Source organism: Salvelinus fontinalis, chromosome 24 (assembly GCF_029448725.1).
Source record: "Salvelinus fontinalis isolate EN_2023a chromosome 24, ASM2944872v1, whole genome shotgun sequence".
NCBI classification, from domain to species: Eukaryota; Metazoa; Chordata; class Actinopteri; order Salmoniformes; family Salmonidae; genus Salvelinus; species Salvelinus fontinalis.
The window spans coordinates 11673489-11690088 of NC_074688.1; the positions used below are offsets into that span (position 1 = coordinate 11673489).

Here is a 16600-nt window from a genome sequence, read left to right on the forward strand (position 1 = left end):
GCGTTGGTTCAAGATTGACAGGAACATCTGTCAAATACATCTGCTAATGTCAAGATAAGCAGGATTTATCATATCATCCTAACTTGGGGCAGAGAGGGAAAAGGGCTAAGGTGTTAATCTTACATAGATACAACCTAACCATAGACCATTAAAGCTTATTTCCTGTTCGATTTTTTGGGGGGATCAATGGAAATCAAAGTTAGTGTGATAATGATATTGGACATGAGACATAATCAGCTTCATAACAGTTACATTTTTAAAAAAGCCATAAAAAATGTGTACTCCAGTTTCAGTTTATTTATCAGGTTGTAGAGAGCATAAGAGGATCCATGTTATTACGTTTCTGTATATCAATTATTCATAAAAGCAATTGAAGCATGGCAACGCAACACCATTTTAGCATGATATTTCTAGTAATTAAGCCTACATTTCAAATGGAAGTTAGTAATTATAACATCTAAACCTTTGTATATTTTGTCATGTTCAATTACAGTGTCATATGCTCATGTTTTTTTGTCAAGCTTATTTAAAAAAGCATCAGCTGTAATGTAAGATTTCTAAATGACTTTGTTACATGATAGAAAGCCTTTATTTGGGCTTCAGTGTGTCACCAAGACGTCAGACATGTACAATTTCCCCCCCCTTATTTACAAACAACACATCCACAAATCTGTTTAAATACATCATCCTATGAATAAGGACAGAGTGCTTTTTTTGTGTTGACTGGACGGCGCAGGCAAATTATGCTAAAGCCCTTCAGTCAACCTAAGTGTGTAACGCAAGAACACAATTAGTCACGCGAAATGGCTTCCCTGCGTAGTTGTGACACGTTACAAATTTTAGGCTGCAAATTCGGCAATGCAATCCTGCAGGACAGACGTTTTGCGTAGCTAATTGCGTCGCATACTTACATAGGCTATACATTTGCCTTAACTGTGCTTCCATCCTTGGCTCAGTCAAAGCTTTTGAGATTGAGGGCCCAAGCTAGATTGCTAATATACAACCATATGTTCACAAATGCTTAGAAAACATAATTGACTAAATTACAGTATACAAAACATGACAAGCCAGTCAATTATTACTTTTAGACAATTACATAAAAAACTATACAAAAAGACAAGTCAACCCTACTGTTACAGTTGTGCTGTGAGACTTGGCAATTCTGATTCCACAATGCCATTTGTGTGTTTTTATTTATCTGTGCAAGTGTCCCGCACCTCCGCAGCGAATGGTTGGGAGAGGTGACGGTCAGTGAACAGTCTTAACTTTCCATAGAGAGGTAGTGTCTTGTCAGATGAAACGCTCCTGGTCAGCTCGTGGTATTACCCGACCAGGTGATAGGTCAACCAGTACATGAATATGGGCTGGGCGGCTGCAATGGACATGGTCAGGTACATCCTCAGCTGGTTCCTGGCCCCGTGGATCAACACGCCTTGGGCTGCTGCCTCAGACAGGAGCTTTAGTCTCAATGTGCGGATCTGAAGAGAGGACCAAGACAGAGGGAGCAAAAATGTAGGTTGTAAACCTGAGTGCAGCAGTCAAGGCACTGGCAGGGGAAATTGGGCGGAGTAAATTAGATTCTAAAGTTAGCTCTTCCTGCTACTCACCATGAAGATGAAGATGGATATACAGCACCATAGCAGTGTTAGGTAATAACCCGTTCGACCAAATAGTAACCCTGCCACGACCTCTACAATCATCCTGCACACACAAGGGAATCCTTCACAATCCATCCGAGTAGTTGATGTGTCATCATGTCTATATAACTTTTTGTTTTGTTTTAAATCAGACGACATCAAAGTTGAAAGACAGGAAAATCCAAAACCACAAAGTCATACTAATCATGTCAGAGAGCGAGAGACCATCCGTACCCCACATATTTGTATCCGGAGAAGGCCACAAGGTCGATGGTGGTGAGGTCTGTGTTGACTGTGACCAGGTAGAGACTGAGGAGGACAGCCAGCACCTCCATGATGAGCCACACCAGGGCCGAGCTGGCCTGCATGCCCAGGATCTCAGGGGTAAACCTAGAGACAGATGGGAGGTTGAGGTTAGGGTAGATACAAGTTTCAGTATACTATTTATACAGAAAACTGGGAAGGTGCAAAAAAGTGAGTCGAAGTGGACCACCTTTACCTGTTCTGTGTTCCAAGTGCTAACCCAGACACCAGGATGTATGTGATGAAACCCATTGCTGCAAAACAATATAAAAAAACAATAGGCTAGTTGTGGGTCTTATTAGTTTGGTTCAGTCAGGGTGGTAGACCTGACCAAATCTCCTTTACCTGGAATGTACAAGTCAGGAGCGTTGATATCAAAGCGTGGAGCCACTGGGGTGTCCTGTTGGTAGCTCACTTCCCAGTTCTAAAACAAAAACATACATCTTCTTTAGTCACCCAATCAATGAGTGTCATCCTAGGGCGTAAGTTCAGTATCAGCTTGGTAGCTCGGAGTCTGGACATGGACACAAGCAATATGAACAGATGGTGACCAGATGGTACCTGGTGCATGTAGGGGAAGACTAGCAGTCCGAGTTTCTTGCCCACGTAAACTGTGTCCACAGCAAAGTAATACTTCAGTTTGGAGATGGGGAGGAAACGATCCAGCTGTAGAGTAAACGGAGCAAAACCAAGACGATTTAGCCCTTCTTAATGGCACTCATGTTGCTACTTACTAACTGGTACGACAACTATTTACAATCAGTACCATGAGTCTTACATTTTTGTCTACCAAGTCTTTGCCCTGGCTGGCCAGGCTGCTTCCGTACGCCATGGCCATGTTGGACATGGGGTCTGAGAGGATGGTCTGGCCAGGGTAGCCCATCGCCCCAACACCCTGGCCCGAGAACCCAGCGGGCTGCACCCTCGACGCTGTGCTGGTGTCGTCAAACAGCTGGCTGGGATCTGTCCCGTCCTTTGATGTGTTCCTCATCCTCAATTTGGGATCTATTACACAAGAGGAGGATGAAACCACATTCTGGTCAGTGGAGTGGGGGATACAGACTGCAAGTACTGCGCAACACATGCACGCATCGTTAATAGCTGTGATGTTATGTGAAGTTTTAAGGTGACAAAAGGACCAACATTTTTTTGATGAAAAAGGAGCTACGCAGTGCACTTTGACACGTAGCAACAAATAGCCTGGCCGAATCAGACAGTGCCAATAATGGGGTCTCTTCACTCCATGTGTAAGACAAACCCTGCTCTCAGTCATCAATTCTGGGTGTGTTTTATCCCCCGAGGGATAAACACACTAAGCAGAAGGACACCCTTACGTCACCCCAGCCTCTTCCTATCAATTTATGCTTTGTCCTTCTTTAACAGACATTCCTTGGCCTGCACTGTAGGCTAATCGTATTATTAATGCTTAACAACAAGATCCCTTGAGATTAGGAACCTCCTTCTCAAAGAGAGATATCTGGCTAGAAGTCAGCCAGAACAAGTAGAGGCTCTATTTCAAAATGGACCAATGAAACATTCAAACAAGGACATTTATAGATCTTCACTTGTGGTCTACTGTAGAGCTGGGTCGATAAAAACGAAAATTTGCGATACTTAACCAAACCAAGGATTTATCGAGGACATTTGACTGAAATCGATAATAATGATAATTAGCTTTGTGACGTTTAATGAAATAAGTTTGCTAATATGGGCTATTGCTAAATGGGCAAATGGTACAATATTACAAGTAGTAGTTTCAAAGGGTCATATAAAAAAGTAACTGGTGCACACTAATGTCAAAGTTATCATTCAATTCATCATTATCGTGACAATTGGGTCAATATATCGTCCAGCTCTAGTCTACTGTGTCAAAAAAGCTTAAAAGCCTATAGGCCTAAATAATGAAATACAATGTTTGTTATTCAAAACAAGCACATCTCTTAATAATATCTGTATTTCTATTTCTGAAAACATTTCATGGGTAGGCCTATTGTTTCCTATCCTTTACAAAATCAGTAAATTTACCATGGCGCTCTTAGCCATTCTCATGACTCCAATTCCATTCCATTACAGTGTAGCCAATCCACGTCCCATTTTGACTTGTGAGTGAAATGGCCCGACGCTGCCCAAATGCTCTGTCTAAGTTCAAATACGGCTCACTTGCGATATGGTTTTGGAAACAGTTGGAACTTAACTTTCATATATGCGAGAAAATAATTGTTCAAATACAAAAGATACACTTGCTGTACACAGTTTAGGAGAGGAAATGGAATTGTCCAATGGAAATGTGAGAGGATGTGTCGTAGCCGAGGCGGTGTGTGAAAACACCTGGGTGCAACTTTGCTAAACTGTGCACAGTAAGTGTATATTATTTGAAATATTCTTTCTCTCCTATATGAGAGTTAAGTTCCAAAGGTTTCCCAAACCGTATTGCTAGCAAGGATTAATAGTTTCAAAAAGTTTATGAAATGTGTATTTATTGCAGATTTCAAAAGTGCTATGTGTTATTTTCTGCAAAATCCTCTAGAGGGCAGAATATGAAAAAAACTATACCGGATACCAAAACGATACCACGGCAACAAAAAAAAGGAAAGAAAGTGGGGTTGATTGTGATTTCCCCTAGTTTATTTATTTTCGGTCTAAAAATCACACTTTTTTTTAAACAGAAAAACAACAAAAGTGGATGTTCTAAGTCCACAACAATGCTTAAACACTTTAGAGGACAATTGTTTTGAAAATTATATATTTTTTGTGTAGTCCCCCTTTAATTCAGGTGCGCGCCAGCCAGTTGTGTTTGGCTAGCCGTGTTTCTGTAGCGCACATGTGATGGGAGTTTTCAAAACAAATGGCCACTGGATTGATGCAAATAATTAGGTCTGCTAGGCATTTTTTATGACCTTTTATTTGCTTTCCAGCTACCCGAAAACGGTTAGGCTATCATTAGCATTGCTAACGGCTACACAAAGTGGTAGACTGCACACAGCAGGGCTCGACATTCAGGTAAATGTGCCAGTGGCACACTGAAAAAAAGATATACTGTCCCGGGTCAAGATCTGACAGGAAAGCGAATGATGCGTGCATAATTTCACTAGGGGGTAATTTTATCTTTAATTTAGCCTATAAAGGGTTCATTCAGACATTCGCAAGTCAAATTCAATGACTTTCAAGGACTTTTTCAAGCACTTAATTATAATTTTCAAGGACCTACATTTGATATTAAATTGATGTAATAGCCTATAGAAAAAAAATGTATCCCTCCTAAATGTATGCATTAGGTTAACGGGCTACTGATGGGGATGATTGACTGGCCCGGAGGGTCTCCAAATCTCCTCTGTATGTCGACCCTGACACACATAAACGGGCATTCCTGTGCTGTTGCTGCCACTTCAGAAAGTTGGTTTATTTTTGGTCAATTGCAAATTGCCACGATGATTAAAAAAAGCCAATTGTGAACCAAAAACTAACATGACCAGGTACCTTTTTTTCCACTGGCACCCTTGCAACCAATAAAAAAAAAAGTGTTGCACTGCTAACTCAAATGGTCGCAGGATCGAAACCTGAATGTGCCAAAAAAGGTATCTGAATCGCTGATTTCTGAAGATGTCATCATCAATAATTGTAATATTTTATCTTCTAACATGTCAAAATGTATATGTAGGCTACATGTGAATAGTCATGGATGTGAGCTGAATTAAACTATATACAATGCTATCCTATTAACTGTTATTCATTAAACAGACTTCTAGAAACTTGCTGCATAGCCTACATTACAATGTAAAATACCATAGGAATGCCAATACATTTTCCCCTATTTGTACTTGGGGGTGGCAGGTAGCCTAGTGGTTAGAGTGTTGGATTTGTAACTGAAAGGTTGCAAGATCAAATCCCCGAGCTGACAAGGTAAAAATCTGTTGTTCTGCCCCTGAACCAGGCAGTTAACCCACTGTTCCTAGGCCATCATTGAAAATAAGAATTTGTTCTCAACTGACTTGCCTAGTTAAATAAAAAATAATGTTCTGGCCCCGACCATCCGCTCAAGAAAATCTAGATGATGCTGAATCTAGATGATGATCCCTGTACTTGGATAACATTTTAATCAAATACATTTTACATGTTTGAAGATGAAATATTGCAAATACCATCTTCAGAAATCAGCAATTCAGACAGCTTTTTAGGCACATTCTTACCACAATTCTGTGAATAATTGAACATCTTTATATACTGTATCTAGCACACTGGCTCATCTGGTTGTGTATTCTACATCACTATAAAAAAACTTGGGCATACTACAATTATATTTCATGCGAAGTTGTCCAATAAGACCTCATTGAGTTGTTTGGCAGTCATATTGGAAAAAGGCTTCTGTGGGTTTAATGTGTGAATTCTGTGATGGCCCTGTATCTACAAATATTTTGAAACACCTGTTCTAGCTGTGTGTGTGCAATTTGGTGCCTTTATCACCAAAACACAGCTGCCCCATTATATTGAATTTTATGTCTATGCTTCCAACATTCCCATGCCAATGGCACAATATACAACACTAGTTATAGCTGGTGCTTTTAAAAGGTTGGTTATATTGTATATCATTTGAAAGGTAATTTCATGACCTTTCAGAACCACATTTTAAACTTTGTTTGACAAGTATCAGGGTTTCCTTTTTAAAGCCATTTATACAGGCAACTCTAAAACGTACCCTAGAGGTCAAAGTTATGTTGGCCTAAACATTCCCGAAAATATGTCTGATGGATAGCTGTGAATCTATGCTTTCCAATGATATATGATTAAAGAGTATAAGTGAACAACAACTTGCTGTATATTGACATTGTTTGTCATAGGGTAAAATCCCTATGGGAATATTGAATGGGATGGAGTGATGAAAGAGAGTGATAACACACAGAAGGCTACCATTGCTGCGCTGCTCTCACACATTTTCCAACTCTAGGGATATAGACCTTAAAAAAAAAAAAAAAAACACTAAGAGTGTCGACCCAAGTGAGCCTAACCGACCCCCCTGGCTCATGGTTACCTTGGATTTGTGAAAGATTGGGGGCTCTATCATAGAGCATAGAGTCTATGCCCATTCATTTCCATTGCATCAAACAACTTCATATATATAGTATTATTTAGCAGAATGAATCACCAACTCAGTCAATAGTACTACCTAGGTTTATTATGGAGCCGTCCAGGAAGTCAGCCACCAGGTCCTACAAATCCCAAGTTCAATTGCACAAGATGTTGCCAAATTGGGACACCCTGTAGTAGGCCATTGTTGGGCTTACCACAGCGGTGCCAGTTATTTTAGCAAGTACAATGCCTTCAGAAAGTATCTACACACCTTTACTTTTCCCACATTTTGGTTGTGTTACAGCCTGAATAAAACGTTTATTAAATAGTGATTTTGTGTCACTGATCTACACACAATACCCAATAATGTCAAAGTGAAATTTAGTTTGTAGACATTTTTTGACATAAAAAAAAAAAAAATGAAATGCCTAGAGTCAATAAGCATTCAAAACCTTCGTTATGGCAAGCCTAAATAAGTTCAGGAGTACAATGTGCTTAACAAATCACATAAAATGCATGGACCACTAATAGTGGTTAACATGATTTTTTTGAATAACTATCCCATCTCTGTACCCAACACATATGTAAGGTTCCTCAATCTAGTAGTGAATTTCAAGCACAGATATAACCACAAAGACCAGGGAGATTATTCAATGCCTCGTAAAAAATGGGCACTGATTGGTAGATTTGTAAAAATAACAGAAGCAGATGCTGAATATCCATTTGATCACGGTGAAGTAATGAATTAGGCTTCGGATGGTGTATCAATACACCCAGTCACTAAAGATAAAGGCGTCCTTCCTAACTCAGTTGCCGGAGAGGAAGGAAACTGCTCAGGGATTTCACCATGAGGCCAATGGTGATTTTAAAACAGTTACAGAGCTTAATGGGTATGATATGAGAAAACTGAGGATGGACCAAAAACATTGTATTTAATCCACAATACTAATCTAAATGACAGTGTAAAAAGAAGGAAGCCTGTACAGAATAAAATAATTTCAAAACATGCATCCTGTTGACAACAAGCCACTTAAGTAATACTACAAAAAAGAAAAATGAACTTTTGTCCTGAATACAAAAGGTGTTATGATTGGGGCAAATCCAACACAACACATCACTGAGTACCACTCTTCATATTTTCAAGCATGGTGGTGGCTGCATCATGTTATTGGTATGCTTGTCATCGGCAAGGACTTGAGAGTTTTCTGGGATTAAAAGCAACGGAATATGGGGCCTCCCGAGTGGAGCAGCACATTTACTTGGCTAATCGTGCCCTAGAAACTCCTTGTGGCGGGCCGGGTGCCTGCAAGCTGACACCGGTCAGAGGACGCGTGACTCCACCTTTGCCTCTCCTGAGACCGTTGGGGAGTTGCAGCGATGAGACAAGATGGAAATTGGGGAGAAAAAAGGGGGGTCAAAAATTTAGAAAAAATATTAAAAAGTAACAGCTATAAGCACAGTCAAAATATTCTGAGGAAAACCCGGTTCAGTCTGCTTTCCAACAAACACTTGGGATTCACCTTTCAGCAGGACAATAACCTAAAACACAAGGCCAAACCTACACTGGAGATGCTTACCAAGACAACATTGAATGTTCCTGTGTGTCCTAGTTACAGTTGACTTAAATCGGCTTGAAAATCTATGGCAAGACTTGAAAATGTCTGTCTAGCAATAATCAACAAGCAACTTGACAGAGCTTGAAGAATTTAAAAAATATTGTACAATCCAGATGTGAAAAGCTCAAAGATTTACCCCATAAGACTCATAGCTGTAATCACCGCCAAAGGTGCTTTTACAAAGTATTGACTCAGGGGTGTGAATACTTAATGTAAATGAAATATTTCTGCACTTCATTTCCCGAGTGGCGCAGCTTTCTAAGGCACTGCATCTCAGTGCAATATATATACAGTACCGGTCAAATGTTTTAGAACACCTACTCATTCAAGGGATTGTCTTTATTTTTACTATTATCTACATTGTAGAATAATAGTAAAGAAATCAAAACTATGAAATAACACATATCGATGTAGTGACCAAAAAAAGTGTTAAATAAATCAAAATATATTTTATATATTTGAGATTCTTCAAATAGCCACCCTGTGCCTTCATGAAAACTTCTGAGAGAGAGAGAGAGAGAGAGAGAAAAAAAAAAATCAGGATGTAACACAAAATGTGGAACAAGTCAAGGGGGTGCTAAATTATTACAAATGTAATGTATGAATACTTTCTGAAGGTGGCTACTGTAGCTCTGTTTTGGGAACAAGTTCTGATTGGACACTGGGCGGAGAGACCAACAAGTACCTAACGTTAGCTAACATAACCAGAGGCACAGTCCCATGACCCAATTTAGAAGCAATGGGGGGGCAGTACGTAAAGGCTTGATAAAAGAAAACGTAACTCTAGAGAGCGAATAGCGCGACCTTCTAACGTAAACCTGAATAATGTAGCCCGAAACTGATCTGATGACAACCTATCTGGTGATATTATCTAATGTGGCTAACCACGAGCAAGCTAGCTAATTTAGTCTTGTGCAACATGGTGTCAGCTAGCTATATTAGCAAGAAGTTTGCTGTTATGATTGATAACACACAAGATATGACAAAACAATTAGTTGGCTAGATACATTTCCCAGGTAGTTAGGTTCGTTTTGGTTTGAAGAGCAGACATGGAGTTGGTTAGCTTGCTAGCTAGTTATTAGCATGCCGGTTAACTAGCTAGCATACGTTAGCTAGATTTCTAGGTCAAAAAGCAAGACATCTTACCAGTACTTTGACCAACGTACGTAACTTACACTGTGTGAACCCACTTTGAGTTGCTGTGTAATCCATGTCCATCAATTATTACAGGTAATTTGGGATATCGTCTATAAAAACGCTGATATGAAACCATTCAATACGCTTCTACAAAATTAGTACACAGCCACACCCATGTGTCATCTGGCCAATGATAGTATCATACAACTAAAAAAAGACAAAGGCGTTCCTGGTCAAATGTGGACCAATCGAAATAATCCACTATAATTATTTACTTACGCAGGGAGTGCAACTTCATGAATTTTTTTAGGTGTTAATTACAGTACAGAACACTATGTTAACTTTAGTACTTTACACCACTGATTTTCACCTATATTTTTGACACATTACATCTCCTGCACAGTAATGTGCAGCTGTATTGCATCCTGTTTCTAATGAGCAATGGTGTTCTAGTCTCTTGCTGCGTTCAAACGAGGTATCCTGCACGTTTTCAATTTAAGTCAACATTTTCTATTACTCCTCAGTTAAATTTACTTCACATTTAGGTAGCTAATGTAATGGTTTGTTTGCCAGTGCAAGTCTAGATAGCACTAGCTGAATTATGCCTACAACAGTGAAGTTTCAGTCCGCTAGGTGCATCTCTACAGCATGGACATATCTCTGGGTGACGTGGACATCCCCATGCATGCGCCTTATCAATATATGACGTTCAATTTTGCACAATCCCATTCTCTGGGCTCTGTCTGCAATCATAACCAGTAGTATCTACCAGGAATAATGAAACATAGAATAATAATAGATGTTTGGTGAGTATTTTAATTATGTATGACCACTGGAGTCTTTGCCACTCAAAATATATTTTTATAGAATACTTTCAGATTAATTTCGTCACTCAAAATCTGCCAAAGCATATTCTGTGGGAGTGGTTAATATGAATTCAAAATAATTTTACATGATTTATATGAACATGAACAGATGAACTTTGAAATGAACAAGGGAGAGGTTAAACATAGGCTAAATCTGGCATAAACTTATTCCCAAACTTTACAATAACTCTGTTGCAGTGGTCCTAGGTTGTCTCAGTATAAGCTATTCCCTCCATCGAGACACTGCTGCCCAGTTGAAGACATTGTGATCTCCACGCAGCACCACAGCACCATGCGCCTTCAGAAAAGCACCCCTTAGCTTCAGAAAATGTCCTTCTGGAGGCATGCAACCATAGTCATTATACCCTAATGTGGGCCTTTTTGCCTACTAGCCAAATAAAGTGCAGAGCATGCATGATGCTTGCAACGTTTCATTGCAACGTTTAATTCCTCGTTCAGTCAGTCAGTATGTCATCCATTGTCATTTGTATGAGTTACAACAGGAACTAAATCAAAGAGAATAGAAGTCATAACCATTTGTTTATGGAAATCTAAATTCTCCAAAGTTCTTTAGCCTACCATTTTAATAATTCAATGTTTCATTTAGGCCTATCCAAATAAATAATAGGCCTTCAACTTGTAGGAATTGCAATTTAGGCTTTCATTTTGGGTACTGGTGTCTTGCCGAATACTTTTAGAACTCTATTTGTGTTTTATAACTGTTGTGAATGGATCTGCTTGTCCGAAGCACCCTAACACAGGCGGGAGGCATAAAATGAATTGACCAGAGGCAGTGGTTGTGGTTCCTTTTGTATCGTTTACTAGACGGGTCTTCTTTCATCCGACAAAATAACTCCAGTACAGGGAACATCCAACGCTGAAAACACCAGTGTAACGAAACAAATAAAAATAAACTAAGCCGTTGAACAAAAGGCCAGTGGCCAAAAAGAGAACGCAAAACAACAAACGGCTACTCCTGTCTTAGACTATCGTCTACACATAAGTTACAGGAGGAACGCTTTTCTCTACTTAAAGCCTGCCTAGGTTAACAGAGAGACAGGGTGGCCAGTCACAGAAGCTTTCTCTGAGGTAGGCAAAAAAATATATTATAATAATAAATAAACAAACAAATCTCTTCTCCTGACACACCTATATAGAGGAAGACACAAAGCAATTAGTGGGCCCAGCTGTGTACTAATTGGCTTTACAATAAGTACCTATCCCCTGAGGAGGGTGCTGTCGTTTCGTCTTCCTCCGCCTGTCCACTGAACTCTCACTCTGTTTTTACTATAGGGATCCCCTTAAAAAGAGACCCTAGCTCACAGGTCTCTAAATATAGCTTCTAAATACATTTGAAACAAAATAGTTGATGAATCACATGCAGTGGCTGATAGGGAAAACATATCTTGCAATAAGAATAGGCTATCTGGCAGAGTTACTCCACATCAAGAATTCCATTTGGCGAAAGGCTCGGCACGCACATACTCAGCCTGACTGGCTCTCGTTCAGGCAAATTAGAAATAAGTGCACTCAGGCTACCCGGAAGGCTAAAGTGAGTTACTTTAAGGAGGAGCTCTCTCTCTGTGGGTCTAACCCCAAGAAGTTCTGGGAAACGCTGTAAGACCTGGAGAATAAACCCTCCTCCTCACAGCTGCCATATGTCCCTTAATGTTGTCGATGTGGTTCTTCCTCTCTCTTTTCCCCCTTCCCCATTACATAGTTTTTCCCTGTAGACGGTCAATGAGTCTAAGGTGCTAAAGGAGCTCCTTAAACTTGACCCCAAAAAACATCTGGGTCAGATGGTTTAGATCCTTTCTTCTTTAAGGTTGCATCCCCTATCATTGCCGAGCTTATCTCTGACCTTTTAAACCTGTCTCTCTTCTCTGGGGAGGTTCCCATTGCTCGGAAGGCAGCTACGGTGCATCCTTTATTTAAAGGAGGAGATCAAGCTGATCCTAAATGTTAGAAGCTAATTTTATATTTTGCCCTGTTTACCAAAAGTGTTGGGAAAACTTTGTCAATATTCAACTGACTGGCTTTCTTGATGTCTGTAGTATTCTCTCGTGTCTGCAATCTGGTTTCCGCTCAGGTTATGGATGTGTCACTGAAACCTTAAAGGTCCTAAATTATGTCACCATTGCCCTTGATTCTAAGCAATGTTGTGCTGCTATTTTTATTGACTTGGCAAAAAGCTTTTCATACAGTAGACCATTGCATTCTTGTGGGCCTGCTAAGGAGTATTGGTGTCTCTGAGGGGTCTTCAGCCTGATTTGCTAACTACCTCTCTCAAAGAGTGCAGTGTATAAAGTCAGAACATCTGCTGTCTCAGCCACTGCCTGTTACCAAGGGAGTACCCCAAGACTCGGTCCTAGGACCCACTCTCTTTTCAATTTACATCAACAACATAGCTCAGGCAGAATAAAGCTCTCTCATCCATTTACATGCAGATGATACAGTCTTATACTCAGCTCACCCCTCCCCGGATTTTGTGTTAAACACACTACAACAAAGCTTTATTAGTGTCCAACAAGCTTTCTCTTCCCTTAACCTTGTTCTGAACACCTCCAAAACAAAGGTCATGTGGTTCGGTAAGAAGAATGCCCCTCTCCCCACCGCTGTGATTACTCCCTCTGAAGGTTGAGAGTACTTGGGAGCATGGCTAGACGATACACTGTCCTTCTCTCAGCACATATCCAAGCTGCAGGCTAAGGTTAAATCTAGACTTGGTTTCCTCTATCGTAATCGTGCCTCTTTTATCCCAGCTGCCAAATGAACCCTGATTCAGATGACCATCCTGCCTATGCTAGATTATGGAGACGTAATTTATAGCTCGGCAGGTAAGGGTGCTCTCGAGCGTCTAGATGTTCTTTACCATTCAGTTTGCCACCAGTGCTCCTTATAGGACACATCACTGCACTCTATACTCCTCTGTAAACTGGTCATCTCTGTATACCCGTTGCAAGACCCACTGGTTGATGCTTATTTATAAAAACCCTCTTAGGCCTCACTCCCCCCTATCTGATATACATGCTGCTGCCCTCATCCTCCACAAGCAACACCGTTCTGCCAGTCACATTCTGTTAAAGTCCCCAAAGCACACACATTCCTGGGTTGCACCTCTTTTCAGTTTGCTTCTTCTAGCGATTGGAACGAGCTGCAAAAAACACTCAATCATGGACACTATTACTGACACTTGTGGCTGCTTTGCGGGGTTTATTGTTGTCTCTACCTTCTTGCCCTTTGTGCTGTTGTCTCTTCCCAATAATGTTTGTACCATGTTTTGTGCTGCTGCCAGGTTGTGTTGCTACCGTGTTGTTGTCATGTGTTGCTACCATGCTGTATTGTCATGTCTTGCTGCCATGTTGTGTTGTTGTCTTAGGTCTCACTTTATGTAGTGTTGTGGGGTCTCTTGTCGTGATGTGTGTTTTGTCCTATATTTAAAAATGTTATCCCAGCCCCCGTCCCTGCAGGAGGCCTTTTGCCTTTTGGTAATCCGTCATTATAAATAAGAAATTGTTATTAACTGACTTGCCTAGTTAAATAAAGATTAAAAATTAAAATAAAGTCTCCATCCTTCTCACACAATTAATTTGCAGAAGGCCCAAGACTATACTACTCCATCTACTGGTATAACGTCGCTATTGAATGCAGTTATAAAACAAGCTATATACTTTTATTTTGGAAATGAAACCGGAAGATGCAGAGCAACTAACGTCTGGGCTAGAGTTGCTTGATTTACTAACTAACTTTGACTAGCTACGTTCGGTTCATGTCCTTTGCAGATGCCACATTACTGATGAATGTTTGTACATATAAAAAAGATCTGTAACCGAGTAAAGGGAGACGTAAAATAAGAATTTAAAGTGTAAATGTTAATTCATAGTCGTAACATATGTTTACAGATCTAATTTAAAGTTTACGTTTCATATTTCATGCATGGATTTTCTTACGATCCTAATGATACCTCAACCTCTTGGCAGCTATCTCCTTCCATTCTCATAGTTCCCAGTGGGAAATTCTACTTGAATGACCCTCCAAATAGGAAGTACAAGCAGTGGTGGAAAAAGTACACAATTGTCATACTTGAGTACAAGAGCAGCTCCCTTAATAGAAAATGACTGAAGTAAAAGTGAAAGTCACCCAGTAAAACACTACTTGAGTAAAAGTCGGAAAGTATTGGGTTTTAAATATACTTAAGTATCAAAAGTAAATGTAATTGCTAAGAAATACTTAAGGGAGTTAATCATAATAAGGGTTACATGGAGAAAATCGGACCTCTCGGAAATGAAAATGGGTGGCCCTTCCTTATTTACATAAAATCTCCCTGAACGCTTGAAAAAAAACAAGTGACCCTCCCCTATACCCAAAATAATAATTAAAACATGTGGATAGGAGAGAACATGTCTACCATTTACCATAACTTATTGGACAGACCAGAGCCTTGGATATGCAGTTTTAGAAACTGTTCTTTGTCCTGTAAGCATTACATGGGGATTTTGATAGCGCACAGGACTCCAGGCCAAATGGTTGTGTATCTGCAGACCACTATGGACCAGAGTAGGGGTGGAAAGATCTCCTATATAGTAAAAGCAAAAATAGCCTTTTAGAAACATTTCATGCAATTCTACGTAATTTTACATATTAGCAGAATCTTTTTTTAATAGTAATTTTACATATTAGCAGAATCTTTTTTTAATACCACACAAGTTACTGAATTTACAGGCTAAGAATGGACAGAGAGATAGGCATGTGTTCATCTTATCATGTGTCTCCAATGACATATCAATGTCTTGTTTGCAACAAACCTGTTTGCAAATAATAAAATCTGAGACATCATTAGGAATCTGAGCACGGTACTGTACTTTCAAATATTAGGCCTACCTTTCCACCCCAGACCGAGTAGGCCTACCAACGCAGAAAAATGTAAGCTTTAACTGCTGGCTACTCTTCTTCCGTGGCTTAACTCAACGAGAGAAGGTCACAAGTGTTTCCCTAAAAGCTGTCTGGGTTTAAACATTTATTGTACGGAAAGTGAATAGCTTAATGAATTGATAGTGACAGAATTCGATTATTTCCCAAGCAAAGTACATTTCTTGTCTCCTCGGGTATAGAAGGTTGTAGCTCAGCCTCTGAATAACAAAGATATCCCCATGTGCATCGGAGTCATGTGTTTTACAGGTATTTTACAGCTTGTTCATAGCATAAAGCATCGCAGACCTAAGCGCTGTTATAGATCACTTTATATAATCGGCCTCAGGTTGGAATATCCATTGCAGCGTGTAATGCAGCCTAGTTTTATTTACACCATCCCAGCAGCCATCTTCAAAATATAACTTTGCTCTGTGCTTCTCCAAGCATGCACTTCGTAGCTTATAGGCTATGGATAATTTGATTGAGACCACACTAAATAGCCTATAGGGACACTTGACATTGCACGCCAAGCAGGCAATCAGAGATGAGGAGCGGCATCTGGCACACATCAATCTATAGCCTTATAAGCAACTCATTCTAAAACAGTGAGAAATCTAGACATTTAGTCAATTACAAGTTACATGACCCTCCACTGGACTAGATTTAAAAAACTAAATAAACCCCTTGACTGAAATTGAAAAAGCATGACCCTCCACCATTTTCATTCAGCTACCCATTATGTAAATTACGATCCATCCCTAAGTATCAAAAGTAAAAGTTTAAATCATTTCTAATTCCTTATTTTAAGCAAACAGGCAGCACCATTTTGTTGTTATTTTTTATTTAAGGATAGCCAGAAGAACACTTCAACCCTCAGACATCATTTACAAATGAAGCATGTGTGTTTAGTGAGTCTGCAAGATCAGAGGCAGTAGGGATGACCATGGATGTTCTCTTAATAAGTGCTTGAATTAGATTTTTTTTTCTGTCCTGCTAAGCATTATAAATATTAATGTCAAGTGCAGATAGACAACAAAATAAATAAACACCAGTCTCAACATCAACA

General features: G+C 39.8%; 1 protein-coding gene across 3 annotated transcripts; it reads right to left on the reverse strand.

The window, feature by feature from the left end:
* Nucleotides 1-277: 277 nt before the first annotated feature.
* LOC129821914 (protein YIF1B-like) lies at nt 278-9965 on the reverse strand. Of its 3 annotated transcripts, none has more exons than XM_055879650.1 (8): nt 9796-9965; nt 2719-2945; nt 2502-2606; nt 2286-2364; nt 2137-2194; nt 1872-2027; nt 1608-1701; nt 278-1478 (listed from the first exon to the last, which is right to left on the reverse strand). In XM_055879650.1, exons 1-8 carry the CDS (start codon nt 9836-9838, stop codon nt 1323-1325), a joined length of 918 nt encoding a protein of 305 aa, XP_055735625.1. In that variant the 5' UTR covers nt 9839-9965; the 3' UTR covers nt 278-1322. The 3 variants fall into 3 exon arrangements, with proteins under 3 accessions (XP_055735625.1, XP_055735626.1, XP_055735627.1); XM_055879651.1 differs by having other exon boundaries at nt 9767-9965; XM_055879652.1 differs by lacking the exon at nt 9796-9965 and adding an exon at nt 3966-4288.
* Between the last annotated feature and the right edge of the window lie 6635 nt (nt 9966-16600).